Source organism: Salmo salar, chromosome ssa03 (genome assembly GCF_905237065.1).
Source record: "Salmo salar chromosome ssa03, Ssal_v3.1, whole genome shotgun sequence".
In the NCBI taxonomy this organism is placed as follows: Eukaryota; Metazoa; Chordata; class Actinopteri; order Salmoniformes; family Salmonidae; genus Salmo; species Salmo salar.
Genome location: NC_059444.1, coordinates 18,812,268 through 18,827,781, shown reverse-complemented (window position 1 = coordinate 18,827,781; position 15,514 = coordinate 18,812,268). Strand labels below are relative to the sequence as shown.

Sequence of the window (15,514 nt, the reverse complement as noted above, 5' to 3'; positions counted from 1 at the left end):
TGAGTTTAATACCCCATTTATTTTGCTGTCTGAGTACCTGATGGACATCTTTCACGTGTTGTTCAAATGACTAAAAATAAGCACATCATCCAAATATGGTATACAGATTCTCTCTCTTATACCCTCTAAACTTTCCTCCATGCTTCGTTGGAAGGCAGAGGGACTGTTTGACAAGCCAAAGGGAATTCTATTCCATTCATATAAAGCCCAAGGGGTGCTGAAGGCAGTGTATTTTCTGGACTCCTCTCCCACAAAGCCTTGGTGGCATGCCTTTCCTTGATCTAAAACTGTAAACCGTGAGTTTCCTCCCAAACCATCAAGTATTTCCTGGATACGGGCTATGAGATGCCTGTCCAGAACAGTCTTCTTGTTCAATCCCCTGTAATCAACACAAAGTCAAAATCCCATCCTTTTCAGTACACAGACCAGAGGTGACGCGTATGATGAAGTTGACTTCCTGATTAAGTTTTTGTTCAGGAGCCCCTGAAGGTGGCTTTTCACCTGTGCATACAAGGGGGGTGCCACACCATTGTATCTCTTTGCCACTGGTATGTTATCAGTCAATGTTTTCAATACACCCTACAGTATGTCCATGTCATCTTTGGTGAAAATGTCTGACTCCTCTCTGAGCATCCGTTTGACTAATTCTTGTTGTTCTTGGATAAAGTGCTGAACTTCTACAGGTGGGTCCCACCACTCTATGTGACCGTTGTCAGGGCCAGGCTCCGCTGGGGATCTGTCCTGAACCTGTGCTACAGTAACCTTTTCTCCACTGGACACAGGAACCGGCTGACACGCTACTACTCTCTGCAATGTCCCTATCACTGTTTGTCTTGGTAAGGTAATGTCGTGTTTGGTAGTATTCACTATTGCACTGTCAACTTTTCAAGATGGGCGTTTTGATGTTTTCACAACCTCACTTTGTAGGTCCAGGCCACAGATCACTCTCACGGGTTCCTCAAATGGTAGGGAATTACATGACATTAGCATATTGCGATTTAGAACCCGGGCCCTGACTGTACCCCTCTTGGGTTTTACCTCATAGACAGGGCAGTCATCACCTTTCCTGGTTACCACCACGTGTATTTGGTCCTCCCAGTGTGATCTTAGCTTTCCCGGTCCCCCACTTTCTGACATGTTCCTCACCAGTACACAATCCCCTGAGACCACATTTTTACATTTTACATTTTAGTCATTTAGCAGACGCTCTTATCCAGAGCGACTTACAGTAGTGAATGCATACATTTCATTTCATACATTTTATTTTTTCCGTACTGGCCCCCCGTGGGAATCAAACCCACAACCCTAGCGTTGCAAACACCATGCGTTGCAAACACCATGCTCTACCAACTGAGCTACAGGGAAGGCTAATTTTCTTCCAAACTAATTTTCTTCCGATCGTAGTAGGCTTTTCCCTTTGCTGTTGATTTCTCCATGTTTCTAATGGCGATGTCATAGGCTTCCGCCATCTGTTGCTGCCACTTCTTAGCATAATCCTGGTATGATTTCTCCTGTTCCTTTATCTGTAACCCAAAAGACAAGGTCAACAGGTAGCCGTGGAGCCCTTCCAAATAGCAGGAAATACAGTGAGAACCCAGTAGCATCACTGGTGGTAGAGGTTGACTGATTATGATTTTTCAACGCCGATACCGATTTATTGAAGGACCAATATATATACACACACACACATATATATATATACAGATACACACACATATATATATATATTAGAGGTCGACCGATTAATCAGAATGGCCGATTAATTAGGGCCGATTCCAACTTTTCATAACAATCGGAAATCGGTATTTTTGGCCACCGATTTGCCGATTATTTATTTATTTTAGTATTATTTTATTTTTTTTAACTAGGCAAGTCAGTTAAGAACACATTCTTATTTTCAATGACGGCCTAGGAACGGTGGGTTAACTGCCTTGTTCAGGGGCAGAACGACAGATTTTTACCTTGTCAACTTGGGGATTCAATCTTGCAACCTTAGGGTTAACTAGTCCAACGCTCTAACCACCTGCTTTACATTGCACTCCACGAGGAGCCTGCCTGTTACGCGAATGCAGTAAGAAGCCAAGGTAAGTTGCTAGCTAGCATTAAACGTATCTTATAAAAAACAATCAATCAATCATAATCACTAGTTAACTACACATGGTTGATGATATTACTAGTTTATCTAGCCTGTCCTGCGTTGCATATAATCGATGCGGTGCGCATTCGTGAAAAAGGACTGTCGTTGCTCCAACGTGTACCTAACCATAAACATCAATGTCTTTCTTAAAATCAATACACAAGTATATATTTTTAAACCTGCATATTTAGTTAATATTGCCTGCTAACATGAATTTCTTTTAACTAGGGAAAAAGTGTCACCTCTGCAACAGAGTCAGGGTATTTGCAGCAGTTTGGGCCGCCTGGCTAGTTGCGAACTGTGTGAAGACTATTTCTTCCTAACAAAGACAGCCAACTTCGCCAAACGGGGGATGATTTAACAAAAGCGCATTTGTGAAAAAAAACACAATCGTTGCACAACTGTACCTAACCATTAAAATCAATACACAGAAGTATATATTTTTAAACCTGCATATTTAGCTAAAAGAAATCCAGGTTAGCAGGCAATATTAACCAGGTGAAATTGTATCACTTCTCTTCTGTTCATTGCACGCAGAGTCAGGGTATATGCAACAGTTTGGGCCGCCTGGCTCGTTGCGAACTAATTTGCCAGAATTTTACGTAATTATGACATAACAGTGAAGGTTGTGCAATGTAACAGGAATATTTAGACCCGTTAGATAAAATACGGAACAGTTCCGTATTTCAAAGAAAGAATTTACGTTTTGTTTTCGAGATGATAGTTTCCGGATTCGACCATATTAAAGAAGAAGTTACAGGTCTGTGAGAGCCAGAAATCTTGCTTGTTTGTAGGTGACCAAATACTTATTTTCCATCATAATTTTCAAATAAATTCATAAAAAATCCTACAATGTGATTTTCTGGATTTTTTTCTCATTTTGTCTGTCATAGTTGACATGTACCTATGATGAAAATTACAGGGCTCTCTCATCTTTTTAAGTGGGAGAACTTGCACAATTGGTGGCTGACTAAATACTTTTTTGCCCCACTGTACATACATATATATATATATATACACATACACACACATATACAGTGGGGAGAAGAAGTATTTGATACACTGCCGGTTTTGCAGGTTTTCCTACTTACAAAGCATGTAGAGGTCTGTAATTTTTATCATAGGTACACTTCAACTGTGAGAGACGGAATCTAAAACAAAAATCCAGAAAATCACATTGTATGATTTTTAAGTAATTAATTTGCATTTTATTGCATGACATAAGTATTTGATCACCTACCAACCAGTAAGAATTCCAGCTCTCACAGACCTGTTAGTTTTTCTTTAAGAAGCCCTCCTGTTCTCCACTCATTACCTGTATTAACTGCACCTGTTTGAACTCGTTACCTGTATAAAAGACCCCTGTCCACACACTCAATCAAACAGACTCCAACCTCTCCACAATGGCCAAGACCAGAGAGCTGTGTAAGGACATCAGGGATAAAATTGTAGACCTACACAAGGCTGGGATGGCCTACAGGACAATAGGCAAGCAGCTTGGTGAGAAGGCAACAACTGTTGGTGCAATTATTAGAAAATGGAAGAAGTTCAAGATGACGGTCAATCAACCTCGGTCTGGGGCTCCATGCAAGATCTTACCTCGTGGGGCATCAATGATCATGAGGAAGGTGAGGGATCAGCCCAGAACTACATGGCAGGACCTGGTCAATGACCTGAAGAGAACTGGGACCACAGTCCCAAAGAAAACCATTAGTAACACACTACGCCATCATGGATTAAAATCCTGCAGCGCACGCAAGGTCCCCCTGCTCAAGCCAGCGCATGTCCAGGCCCGTCTGAAGTTTGCCAATGACCATCTGGATGATCCAGAGGAGGAATGGGAGAAGGTCATGTGGTCTGATGAGACAAAAATAGAGCTTTTTGATCTAAACCACTCGCCGTGTTTGGAGGAAGAAGAAGGATGAGTACAACCCAAAGAACACCATCCCAACCGTGAAGCATGGAGGTGGAAACCTCATTCTTTGGGGATGCTTTTCTGCAAAGGGGACAGGACGACTGCACCGTATTGAGGGGAGGATGGATGGGGCCATGTATCGCGAGATCTTGGCCAACAACCTCCTTTCCCTCAGTAAGAGCATTGAAGATGGGTCGTGGCTGGGTCTTCCAGCATGACAACGACCCGAAACCCACAGCCAGGGCAACTAAGGAGTAAGAAGCATCTCAAGGTCCTGGAGTGGCCTAGCCAGTCTCCAGACCTGAACCCAATAGAAAATCTTTGGAGGGAGCTGAAAGTCCGTATTGCCCAGCGACAGCCCCGAAACCTGAAGGATCTGGAGAAGGTCTGTATGGAGGAGTGGGCCAAAATCCCTGCTGCAGTGTGTGCAAACCTGGTCAAGAACTACAGGAAACTATGATCTCTGTAATTGCAAACAAAGGTTTCTGTACCGAATATTAAGTTCTGCTTTTCTGATGTATCAAATACTTATGTCATGCAATAAAATGCAAATGAATTACTTAAAAATCATACAATGTGATTTTCTGGATTTTTGTTTTAGATTCCGTCTCTCACAGTTGAAGTGTACCTATGATAAAAATTACAGACCTCTACATGCTTTGTAAGTAGGAAAACCTGCAAAACCGGCAGTGTATCAAATACTTCTTCTCCCCACTGTATATATATATACACACACACATATATATGTAATAATGGCAATTACAACAATACTGAATGAACACTTAACTTAATATAATACATAAATAAAATACATTTAGTCTCAAATAAATAATGACACATGTTCAACTTGGTTTAAATAATGAAAAAACACAGTGTTGGAGAAGAAAGTAAAAGTGCAATATGTGCCATGTAAAAAAGCTAACGTTTAAGTTCCTTGCTCAGAACACATGAAAGCTGGTGGTTCAATATTTCCAGTTCATCAATATTCCCAGTTAAGAAGTTTTAGGTTGTAGTTATTATAGGAATTATTGGACTATTTCTCTCTATAATATTTGTATTTCATATACGTTTGACTATTAGATGTTCTTATAGGCACTATAGTATTGCCAGCCTAATCTCGGGAGTTGATAGGCTTGAAGTCATAAACAGCGCTGTGCCTCAAGCATTGCTAAGAGCTGCTGGCAAACGCAGGAAAGTGCTGTTTGAATGAATGCTTACGAGCATGCTGCCTACCACTGCTCAATCAAATCATAGACTTAATTATAATATAATTAATATACAAAAATACGAGCCTTTGGTCATTAATATGGGCAAATCCGGAAACTTTCATTTCGAAAAAAAAAAAGTTTATTATTTCAGTGAAATACTGAACCGTTCCGTATTTTATCGAATGAGTGGCAACCCTAAGTCTAAATATTGCTGTTACATTGCACAACATTCAATGTTATGTCATAATTATGTAAAATTCTGGCAAATTAATTGTCTTTGTTAGGAAGAAATGGTCTTAACACAGTTGGCAACGATCCAGGTGGCCCAAACTGCTGCATTTACCTTGACTCTGCTTGCACTGAACGCAAGAGAAGTGACACAATTTCCCTAGATAATATTGCCTACTAACGTTAATTTCTTTTAACTAAATATGCAGGTTTAAAAAAATATACTTGTGTATTAATTTTAAGAAAGGCATTGATGTTTATGGTTAGGTACATTGGTGCAACGATTGTGCTTTTTTCGTGAATGTGCTTTTGTTAAATCATCACCCGTTTGGCGAAGTTGAAGTAGGCTGTGATTCGATGAGAAATTAACAGGCACCGCATTGATTATATGCAATGCAGGACAAGCTAGATAAACTAGTAATATCATCAACCACGTGTAGTTAACTAGTGATTATGTTAAGATTGATTGTTTTTTATAAGATAAATGTAATGCTAACTAGCAACTTACATTGGCTCCTTGCAGCCACAAGGTCCTTTTGATGCTGCACTCGCGTAACTGGTGGTCAGCCTGCCACACAGTCTCCTCGTGGATTGCAATGTAATCGGCGTCCAAAAATGCCGTTTACCGATTGTTATGAAAACTTGAAATCGGCCCTAATTAAATCGGACATGCCGATTAATCGGGCGACCTCTAACTGGTGGTACAATTATACGCATGAATGACCTTGTTCAGATAATCACCCCAGTTGGCCTTTTTCTCTTCATCTAGTGTGCGCAACATTGACAATAGTGTACGGCACACCATTGTATTCACTACTGCAATGTCAACTTCTCGAGATGGGCGTTTTGATGTTTTCACGACCTGACTTTGTAGGTCCAGGCCACAGATCACTCTCACGCCCGGTTCAAATAACGCAATTTCATCATTGAAGGAGGCTTATCTTGAGATACAGGGATGAATCCATTTTGTTTGTCCACCTGGAATGACAATGTCACGTCTGCCTGCTGTAACCAAGCATACCTCCGTGTACTCTGAGAGTCTTTGCCTTTCCCTGTCCTAGCTTAAGCACATTTCTTAGCATCTTCATTGTATACATCAGCTCTGAGGGGTCATTGTTACTTTTTGTTTGAAACTATTTATTTAATTACATTAAACCCAATGATTGGTTTCTCCAGTCTTTAATTTGTAACTAATATCGGAACCCTCAATTGTTTTCCTGCAATGACATCAGCTTTAGGATCAAGCAAACTAAAACAAATGTCCATCCAACACAGAAAGGGAATTTCAGTGCCATTGGCTGCCCTCAGATCCAGTTTCTCTGTATTGCCCATAATTTCTGCCAGTGGGCAAATTTTTGTGCGCTTCTCCATTCCTCACTTATGATGGATACCTGAGCCCCTGTGTCCCATAGTGCTAAAGTCTTTACACCCTACATATAACACCACACTTTACATTTTTTACCAATGTGCTATGCTATATTACAATGTCCTGTGGTAGCTGGGGTAGTTGGCCCCCACTCTCTGTGTCATGGGACAAGGGGAGTTGTGGTCAGTCTTGCGAGCAGTCTTACATGTGGGTTGGTGCTGTTTCCAATGATCCTGTTGGCACACTTTGGAACAAAAGGCAGCTTGATGACACAATGAACACAACTTAAACTCTGAGGTTCCCTCTCCCTTTGCATTGCAGCACTGGATGGAACGAGATGTATCTGGGGTCACTCCTCGTTCCATGGTTGTGACCTCCAGGCGTTTCCCGATGGCTGTGCGTTGCCTCTGCCAAATGGCTATCACTGCCACATTTGTAGCAATGCTGGCAAGTCTGTTGACCAGTCTCATAACTTTTGCATTTTCTTTTCTCTCTGTTGGTTGGACTTGTTTTTTTTGTGTTAAAGCGATTCCTAACTGAACTGTCACCCTGGCCCTGCACTGACTGTACTAATGATGCTAGCTGACAGGTCAGTTCTTTGATTGCTTCATTGCTCGCATCAATTTGACTCAGGATGGGATTGTATTTCTCTTGTTTTCAGACTATGGTCTGTGGGGACTCTGCCCGTGCACCTTCCTCTCTGCTATCCCCGTTATCCTCACTCTGTACAGCATTCACTCATGTGGGTGTGAACTTACGTGAAATCCTGTCCGTTTGCATGCATTCACTTTCATTGCCCTGGGCAATTAGCATTTTCTCAAGCAACAGTTCATCACTGGTGTTAATATTCTGGAGATGTACTCTCATTTCTGCCCTGACATTATCATTTGTTAATCCAATAACCATGGCCTGCAGGCATTGGCTCTTGACTAACTCTGTGCCATATTTCAGTCCTGATTGGGCACGAGCTGAGGTGGATAACACATTCTGTCTCAGGTCAAAGACTCGGACTAGGCAGTCCAAGGCTTAGTCTTAGCCTTAGTCAACTTGTGATACAGTTCAGTAGCATCCTTCTCTGCATAATGTGTCCTCAAGATTGGCCTTAGTGTGTAGCGTGTCATGTATGTTTTTCCCTCCAGATAACTCTTCATCCTAAACCCTGGGCTCACAGCTCTGATTACTGCTTCTATGATTTCTAATTCATGGTACCTTTTTCTCCTTCCATTTTCAATCTGATGTTCTAGACTGCTGAAGCGGAGCTTACCTTTCTGATTCTGATCTATCTCTCCATGAATTTTAAAGTCTTTATAACTGGACATACTCACTCCACTCTGTGGCATATGCCTTTCTGGAGCTGAGCCTACTTCTCTGCTGGGCTGAGGAGCCCCTCCCTCTTTTCATCCTGCCGCAGTCTCTCCCCTGGATTCGCTGTCCACTTACATTGTTGGCGCCGACTAGCTGGGACTTGTAGGCAGACTTTTTGCATTATCCTCCCGAGTCCGATATTCCTTGGATTTCGTATTTCAGTTGAAGCAGCCATGACATTCAATCATCCTCTGATTACATTAAATCCTCCATCAATTTTCATTTACTTCAGTCATCTACACCTCCTATTCCACAACGTACACACAGATGCCGTAACTTGTCTTCAGTTAAAGTCCATAAACTCAGCTCGATTTTATCCAACGTTTCCCTCTCGACGCATATTGTCCTACTCACGTGGCAACAACAATGCAGGCAATATAGCTACAATCCGTTAGGTGGTTAGCCCGCTAACGTTAGCTAGCTAGCGTGCTACTCTCCCATTGTCTCTCACTCGTTGTCCGTTCAAGGAATATGAGCCGGTGCTCACATGAAAATACATCTCAGCGGTGTCTCCAAATGTGTTACCCTTTCTTTGAGCTTATTATATAAACTACAACGCGAAAGGTACTGTTTACTAGACCTTTAATCATGTCAGCACATGTGACAGCAGTTTACAGCACTTTTTGTTCATTTTTCTTCCTCTTTTCAGTCCCCTTAAACGATGTTTTTGTTTATTTCCCATGGGCTTCACCAGAGTACCCCATAGTGTCTGGAATACAACTGTACTCAGCCCCTCACACATAGAACATGTTTTCAACCGTCCTTTTCCATAGCAACTAATGACTTGGTGGAGTCTAGCAACATGACCAAAAGAACTGACAACAACCACATTTTTGTCCGTAATATATCATCCGGTGAAAGAATGAAATTGTATCTATTGACTTATCAAAATAACATTTTAATTAAAATGTGTAAATCATTATTTTATCACGTCGTACCGAACAAAATTATATGACAAATAAGTAAGGCATACTTTACCTGCTCAAATAGATATTAATAACATTGATATCATACAGTGACTGGTTTGTGGAAAGCATATTGTATCACGTGATGCAATAAATTGACTTTTTACCCTAAACAGTGTTCGTCTCTCGCTCTCTTTCTCTGAAAAATGTGGGACTGTTTGTAGCAGAGCCGCCGGGAAAACGTGTGGCGAGACAGCACTTGCCACAGTACTTTACAATCTGCAAAATGAAAGCTACAAAAGTGCACTTTAGCGTTCATCTTGGCTAGCCTACTGTAGTCAGCTCAATATCTATTTTGGAAAGCAATTGCCTTAAAGGGGCAACATCCTGTTTTGAGATGTAAAAAATTCTGAAAGAGTAATGACTTACATTGCTAAATTATATTAAAGATATTTTTGAACAGATAATAACCAAATAACCAAACTGCATGACACCAATGCATTAAAAAACTACACCAGGATATAGCCAGTGAGTAAACAAGCTACCGAATAGAAGCCAGAGTTAACTGACCAGGCCATGAGCTCAGGAAAAACTCCAGGCACCAGAAAAGACACATACGAATATTGCCACACCACTTTTGAACCTGTGTTCCCACCTCTGGTTTGTAGATGGGTCTCCCGGTCACGATCGGCTGCAACAGAGCCTGAACTCGAACCCAATACAGGCAATATCTCTGATTATCCTGACCTGAGCTGCTCCTGTGGTAGGTGCATGACTGCACTGCAGTGGTGCTCAGCCCCCAGACAGGTCAGTAGTCACACATTAACTTCCATTGACTCGTTTCTGAGATTGCACTGGGAGTTCCGTCAGGCGGAGTGAACGGGATCTTTCTCCCTTTTTTACGTGATGGGGAGAGGATCTGAGCTTAGCCACTGCAGAGCTGAATCATCTAGTTAACCTAGCTGGGTCTACTGAATTACCTGCAAATTGTATTCAGGTCTTTTAGATATGGAATGGAAATAATAAAACAGTGTCCATTTTAGGACATCCTCATGTCTTATACTCCCTGCTCTGTCATTTTCTCTGAAGACCTCAGTGTCTGGGTCAGCTACACTCCTTCCATTGGAGGCTGCTCATAACAGAGGATGTAACTGAAGTGGAGAGAGGCTGGAGCAGATAAACACATTTTTTTTAAAGTTGGCGCATCGGCCCTCTCTCCTATTCCAATTATGCCTATTCTGTGGAATTTATTTAGCCTACCCCACCATTTAAAAAAAAAAATGTTACCTTTATTTAACTAGGCAAGTCAGTTAAGAACAAATTCTTATTTTCAATGACGGCCTAGGAACAGTGGGTTAACTGCCTTGTTCAGGGGCACACCGACAAATCTTTACCTTGTCAGCTCGGGGATTCGATCTTGCAACCTTTCGGTTACTAGTCCAACGCTCTAACCACTAGGGTACCTGCCGCTCCATTAACGCACAGATATATTGATATGAGTCGATGAAGAAATAGGTCAATGTAACAGTGTTGCTTCAATCACCCTCTCCTCGCCCTAACCTCAAAACAGGAATCCTCTGAACACAGACAACATTCACCCTCGAAGCATCGTTACTTATCGCTCCATGCAGAGCAAGGGAAACAACTACTTAAAGGTCTCAGAGCGAGTGACGTCAGTGATTGAAATGCCACTAGCACACACTGCTAATTAGCCAGCCATTTCACACTGGTTACATTTGCAACAGTGCTAAAGTTTTGTATCAACTGTAAAATGTGAGCACAACAGAGCCAGTTACTAGTATCTGGTCATCAATAGATTAGAAAAAAGTATTCGTTTTTATACACAGTGGCCACATAGCCTATTATCAGATATAGGTCCTTGTTTAATAGCCTACGGCAGTTTTTTTTCTTCCTGTGAGCGCCGAGCAATTTTTTGTGGAGCGGGCGAAAAGATGAGTGGCAGAGCAGTGTGCAAATACTGCTCAGTGAGCAATGAGTGGGATTTCCAACAGCTCAACTCTGCTCATATACTCCGGCTCATAATAATGTCCGGAACAGCTTGAATGGAATGTCAAACACATGATACCATTCCACTCAAGCCAATACCACTAGCCTGTTCTCCCCAACCAACCTCCTGTGGTACTGTTACATTCCTAGAAATGAGAAGAGGGGAAAGTAAGGGATGTCCTTCACGTCCTGCACAGAAAGAGGAGTGAAGCCGGGTCAACAACCTCACCTGTTTAATCAGCTGCAGATATCCCTCTTTCAACTCAGACCTTTGCTCTCACAGGTGTTCCAGAACAAGGGGCAAGGAGGGTTGAAAGGTCAACAAAGTATCAACAATGGGTGTAGAATTATGGATGTAAAGGAAGTTAGATAGTACATCTATGTATCTCAGCAGTATCTCTATGGTGGCCCCACCTCTGGGTAGTCTACAGTCGTGGCCAAAAGTTGAGAATGACACAAATATTAATTTTCAAAGTTTGCTGCTTCAGTGTCTTTAGATATTTTTGTCAGATGTTACTATGCAATACTGAAGTATAATTACAAGCATTTCATAATTGTCAAAGGCTTTTATTGACAATTACATGAAGTTGATGCAAAGAGTCAATATTTGCAGTGTTGACCCTTCTTTTTCAAGATCTCTGCAATCCGCCCTGGCATGCTGTCAATTAACTTCTGGGCCACATCCTGACTGATGGCAGCCCATTCTTGCATAATCAATGCTTGGAGTTTGTCAGAATTTGTGGGTTTTTGTTTGTCCACCCGCCTCTTGAGGATTGACCACAAGTTCTCAATGGGATTAAGGTCTGGGGAGTTTCCTGACCATGGACCCAAAATATCGATGTTCTGTTCCCCGAGCCACTTAGTTATCACATTGGCTTATGGCAAGGTGCTCCATCATGCTGGAAAAGGCATTGTTCGTTACCAAACTGTTCCTGGATGATTGGGAGAAGTTGCTCTCGGAGGATGTGTTGGTACCATTCTTTATTTATAACTGTATTCTTAGGCACAATTGTGAGTGAGCCCACTCCCTTGGCTGAGAAGCAACCCCACACATGAATGGTCTCAGGATGCTTTACTGTTGGCATGACACAGGACTGATGGTAGCGCTCACCTTGTCTTCAACGGACAAGCTTTATTCCAGATGCCCCAAACAATCGGAAAGGGGATTCATCAGAGAAAATGACTTTACCCCAGTCCTCAGCAGTCCAATCCCTGTACCTTTTGCAGAATATCAGTCTGTCCCTGATGTTTTTCCTGGAGAGAAGTGGCTTCTTTGCTGCCCTTCTTGACACCAGGCAATCCTCCAAAAGTCTTCCCCTCACTGTGAGTGCAGATGCACTCACACCTGCCTGCTGCCATTCCTGAACAAGCTCTGTACTAGTGGTGCCCTGATCCCGCAGCTGAATCAACTTTAGGAGACGGTCCTGGTGCTTGCTGGACTTTCTTGGGTGCCCTGAAGCCTTCTTCACAACAATTTAACCGCTCTCCTTGAAGTTCTTGATGATCCGATAAATGGTTGATTTAGGTGCAATCTTACTGGCAGCAATATCCTTGCCTGTGAAGCCCTTTTTGTGCAAAGCAATGATGACGGCACGTGTTTCCTTGTAGGTAACCATGATCGACAGAGGAAGAACAATGATTCCAAGCACCACCCTCCTTTTAAAGCTTCCAGTCTGTTATTCGAACTCAATCAGCAAGACAGAGTGATCTCCAGCCTTGTCCTCATCAACACTCACACCTGTGTTAACGAGAGAATCACTGACATGATGTCAGCTGGTCCTTTTGTGGCAGGGCTGAAATGCAGTGGAAATATTTTGGGGGGATTCAGTCCATTTGCATGGCAAAGAGGGACTTTGCAATTAATTGAAATTCATCTGATCACTCTTCATAACATTCTGGAGTATATGCAAATTGCCATCATACAAACAGAGGAAGCAGACTTTGTGAAAATGTATATTTGTGTCATTCTCAAAACTTTTGGCCACGACTGTACATAACTGAAATGGGGACTTTGACTTCCCAGAATGATTAATGGTATACTGTGAGATTCTGGTAATGAAGTAATTTTTCAACTTACCCAGAGTCAGATGAGCTTGTGGATAACATTTTTATGTCTGCGTGCAGTATGAAGGAAGTTAATAGGTAGTTTCGTGAAGCAATGCTAACTAGCATTAGCACAATTACTGGAAGTCTACAAGCACAGTATAAATGGTATCTACGAGTTCATCTGACTCTGGGTAAGTAAAAAAATGCAGCGTAATTGCCAGAATCTTGCAGTATCCCTTTAACCTGACCTGACATTTGAATTAGATTTGGATGAAATTCAATGTACTGGGTTCTAGGAATCACCATTCAAATACTCCAAAATGTATTCAAGACAGTTGTATGCAACAAGAGCCCATGTTAAACTTCTCACTCAGACCAGAACTCCACAGCTTGATAGCTCTCCCACTGTTAGGATTCTTAGCTCACAGCGACGTTGATGAAACCCTGTGACAGACATATCCAGTCTGTGGGTAAAGGTTTAAAACAGATTAGTAATATTGGACATGGCCCCAATCAGAATCTACTTGTTACCTCTCCCTCATATCTGACTAGACAAGATAGATATTAGTTATAGTTGGGCTAGTAAGAGTGATAACACCAAATGGCACCACCCATTGCTTACACTGACCCAGATCGTTCAGTACATTGGGGCGGGGGTATCAAGAAATGCTCATCATCACTAACACTATAGTTCTGAGGTTGTGGTCACAATTTAGACAGATTGCAGATAAGACAAATACATGGTAGAAATGGAATAGAGCAAACAAGCCAAGTTTCCCTTTGTTTTTATGATTATATTTCAGCATCTTTTCTTGGAAATGGGGTAGAAAAAAAAAATATTTAAAAAAATGATATATCCACTAAGACTAAATGTCAATCACTACACCACTCCTGTAGTGCAGGCTGACAGTTGAGGACCCCCCCCCCAAAAAAAAGAATCCCTTGAACGACCCTACACCCCTCTCCATCGATTCCTGTAGTCAAAGTCCCCTCCTCACCCAATCAACACGTAAAAGAGCAAATTTGGGACCAATCAGAGTTCAAGTTGCTCCTTTACCTGGCTGTAGGTGTTCATGAATCAAAAAATAAGTATTAACTTCAAAAAAAATATCTGACATTTGACATCCTTTAGGGATAATAGTCTGTAACGTTTTCCTGAGCCAACTCTGATGCCAGCTCTGATCATTATTTGGGGGCCTCAGCTTATTTCTAACAGTATCATTAAGGTGTTCTACTCCGATTGGTTTATTACCTCAGAATAAAACTAAAATCAGAATAGAATCCATTCGGTAATTGACGATGAACAACAATGCCTACTAAAAAGAGTACACAGGCCAGTCACTTCCTCCCAGTGGAATGATGGGTAATGAAGTTCATCCACAGTTCAGTGTCCCCAAATAGGAGCATGGTCTAATTCCAAAATAAAAAAAGCCCAGGAGTAGCGGCCTGTAACGTCCTCCCGGGTAACTGGTGAAATGGGCGTGGTCTGAAGATAGAAAATGCATGGCTTAGTTCCGTTCCTGCACAAATACAGTCTCCTGTGGACAAAGACCCGCCTCCTGCAGTGTGACGTCATAGTCCAAGTGGGCCAGCTTCCGTCGGGGGAAGTTGGTGACGAGCTCGAAGCGTTCGTTGGGGTAGCCCTTCGACTGGACATGTCTAACCAGAGCCTGGAGGAGGGGTGGAGGACACAGTTGAAGGTAGGTAACTCTTTACTAAATAATGCTTTATAACTGCTTTATAAAAAGAGTTATATGCATGTATGAGCCTTTATAATGTCTTATGTCTTAATGTACACTACATGACCAAAAGTATGTGGACACCTGCTCGTTGAACATCTCATTCCAAAATCATGGCCATTAATATGGAGTTGGTCCCCCCTTTGCTGCTATAACAGCCTCCACTCTTCTGGGAAGGCTTTCCACTAAATGTTAGAACCTTGCGCTAGGACTTGCTTCCATTCAGCCACAAGAGCATTAGTGAGGTCAGGCACTGATGTTGGGCTATTAGGCCTGGCTCACAGTTGGTGTTCCAATTCATCCCAAAGGTGTTCGATGGGGTTGAGGACAGGGCTCTGTGCAGGCCAGTCAAGTTCTTCCACACCGATCTCGACAAACCATTTCTGTATGGACCTCACTTTGTGCATGGGGGCATTGTCATGCTGAAACAGGAAAGGGCCTTCCCCAAACTGTTGCCAGACAGTTGGAAGCACAGAATGGTCTAGAATGTCATTGTATGCTGTAGTGTTAAGATTTCCCTTCACTGGAACTAAGAGGCCTAGCCCGAACCATGAAAAACAGCCCCAGAACATTATTTTGTCCGTCGGACAGCCAGATG

At 42.2% G+C, this 15,514-nt stretch overlaps 1 protein-coding gene across 2 annotated transcripts in view; it reads right to left on the bottom strand.

The window, feature by feature from the left end:
* Positions 1-1,062: 1,062 nt before the first annotated feature.
* Positions 1,063-15,514, bottom strand: part of LOC106599567 (UBX domain-containing protein 7) — a 23,764-nt gene continuing 9,312 nt past the window's right edge. Inside the window, exon 11 of one of the 2 annotated variants that reach the window (XM_014190858.2) lies at positions 1,063-1,523. In XM_014190858.2, coding sequence (XP_014046333.1) covers positions 1,368-1,523 — 156 coding nt within the window. In that variant the 3' untranslated portion in view covers positions 1,063-1,367. Of the gene's footprint in view, positions 1,524-13,946; positions 14,848-15,514 lie in introns of those variants that run through there. The other variant, XM_014190856.2, reaches the window with a different exon arrangement.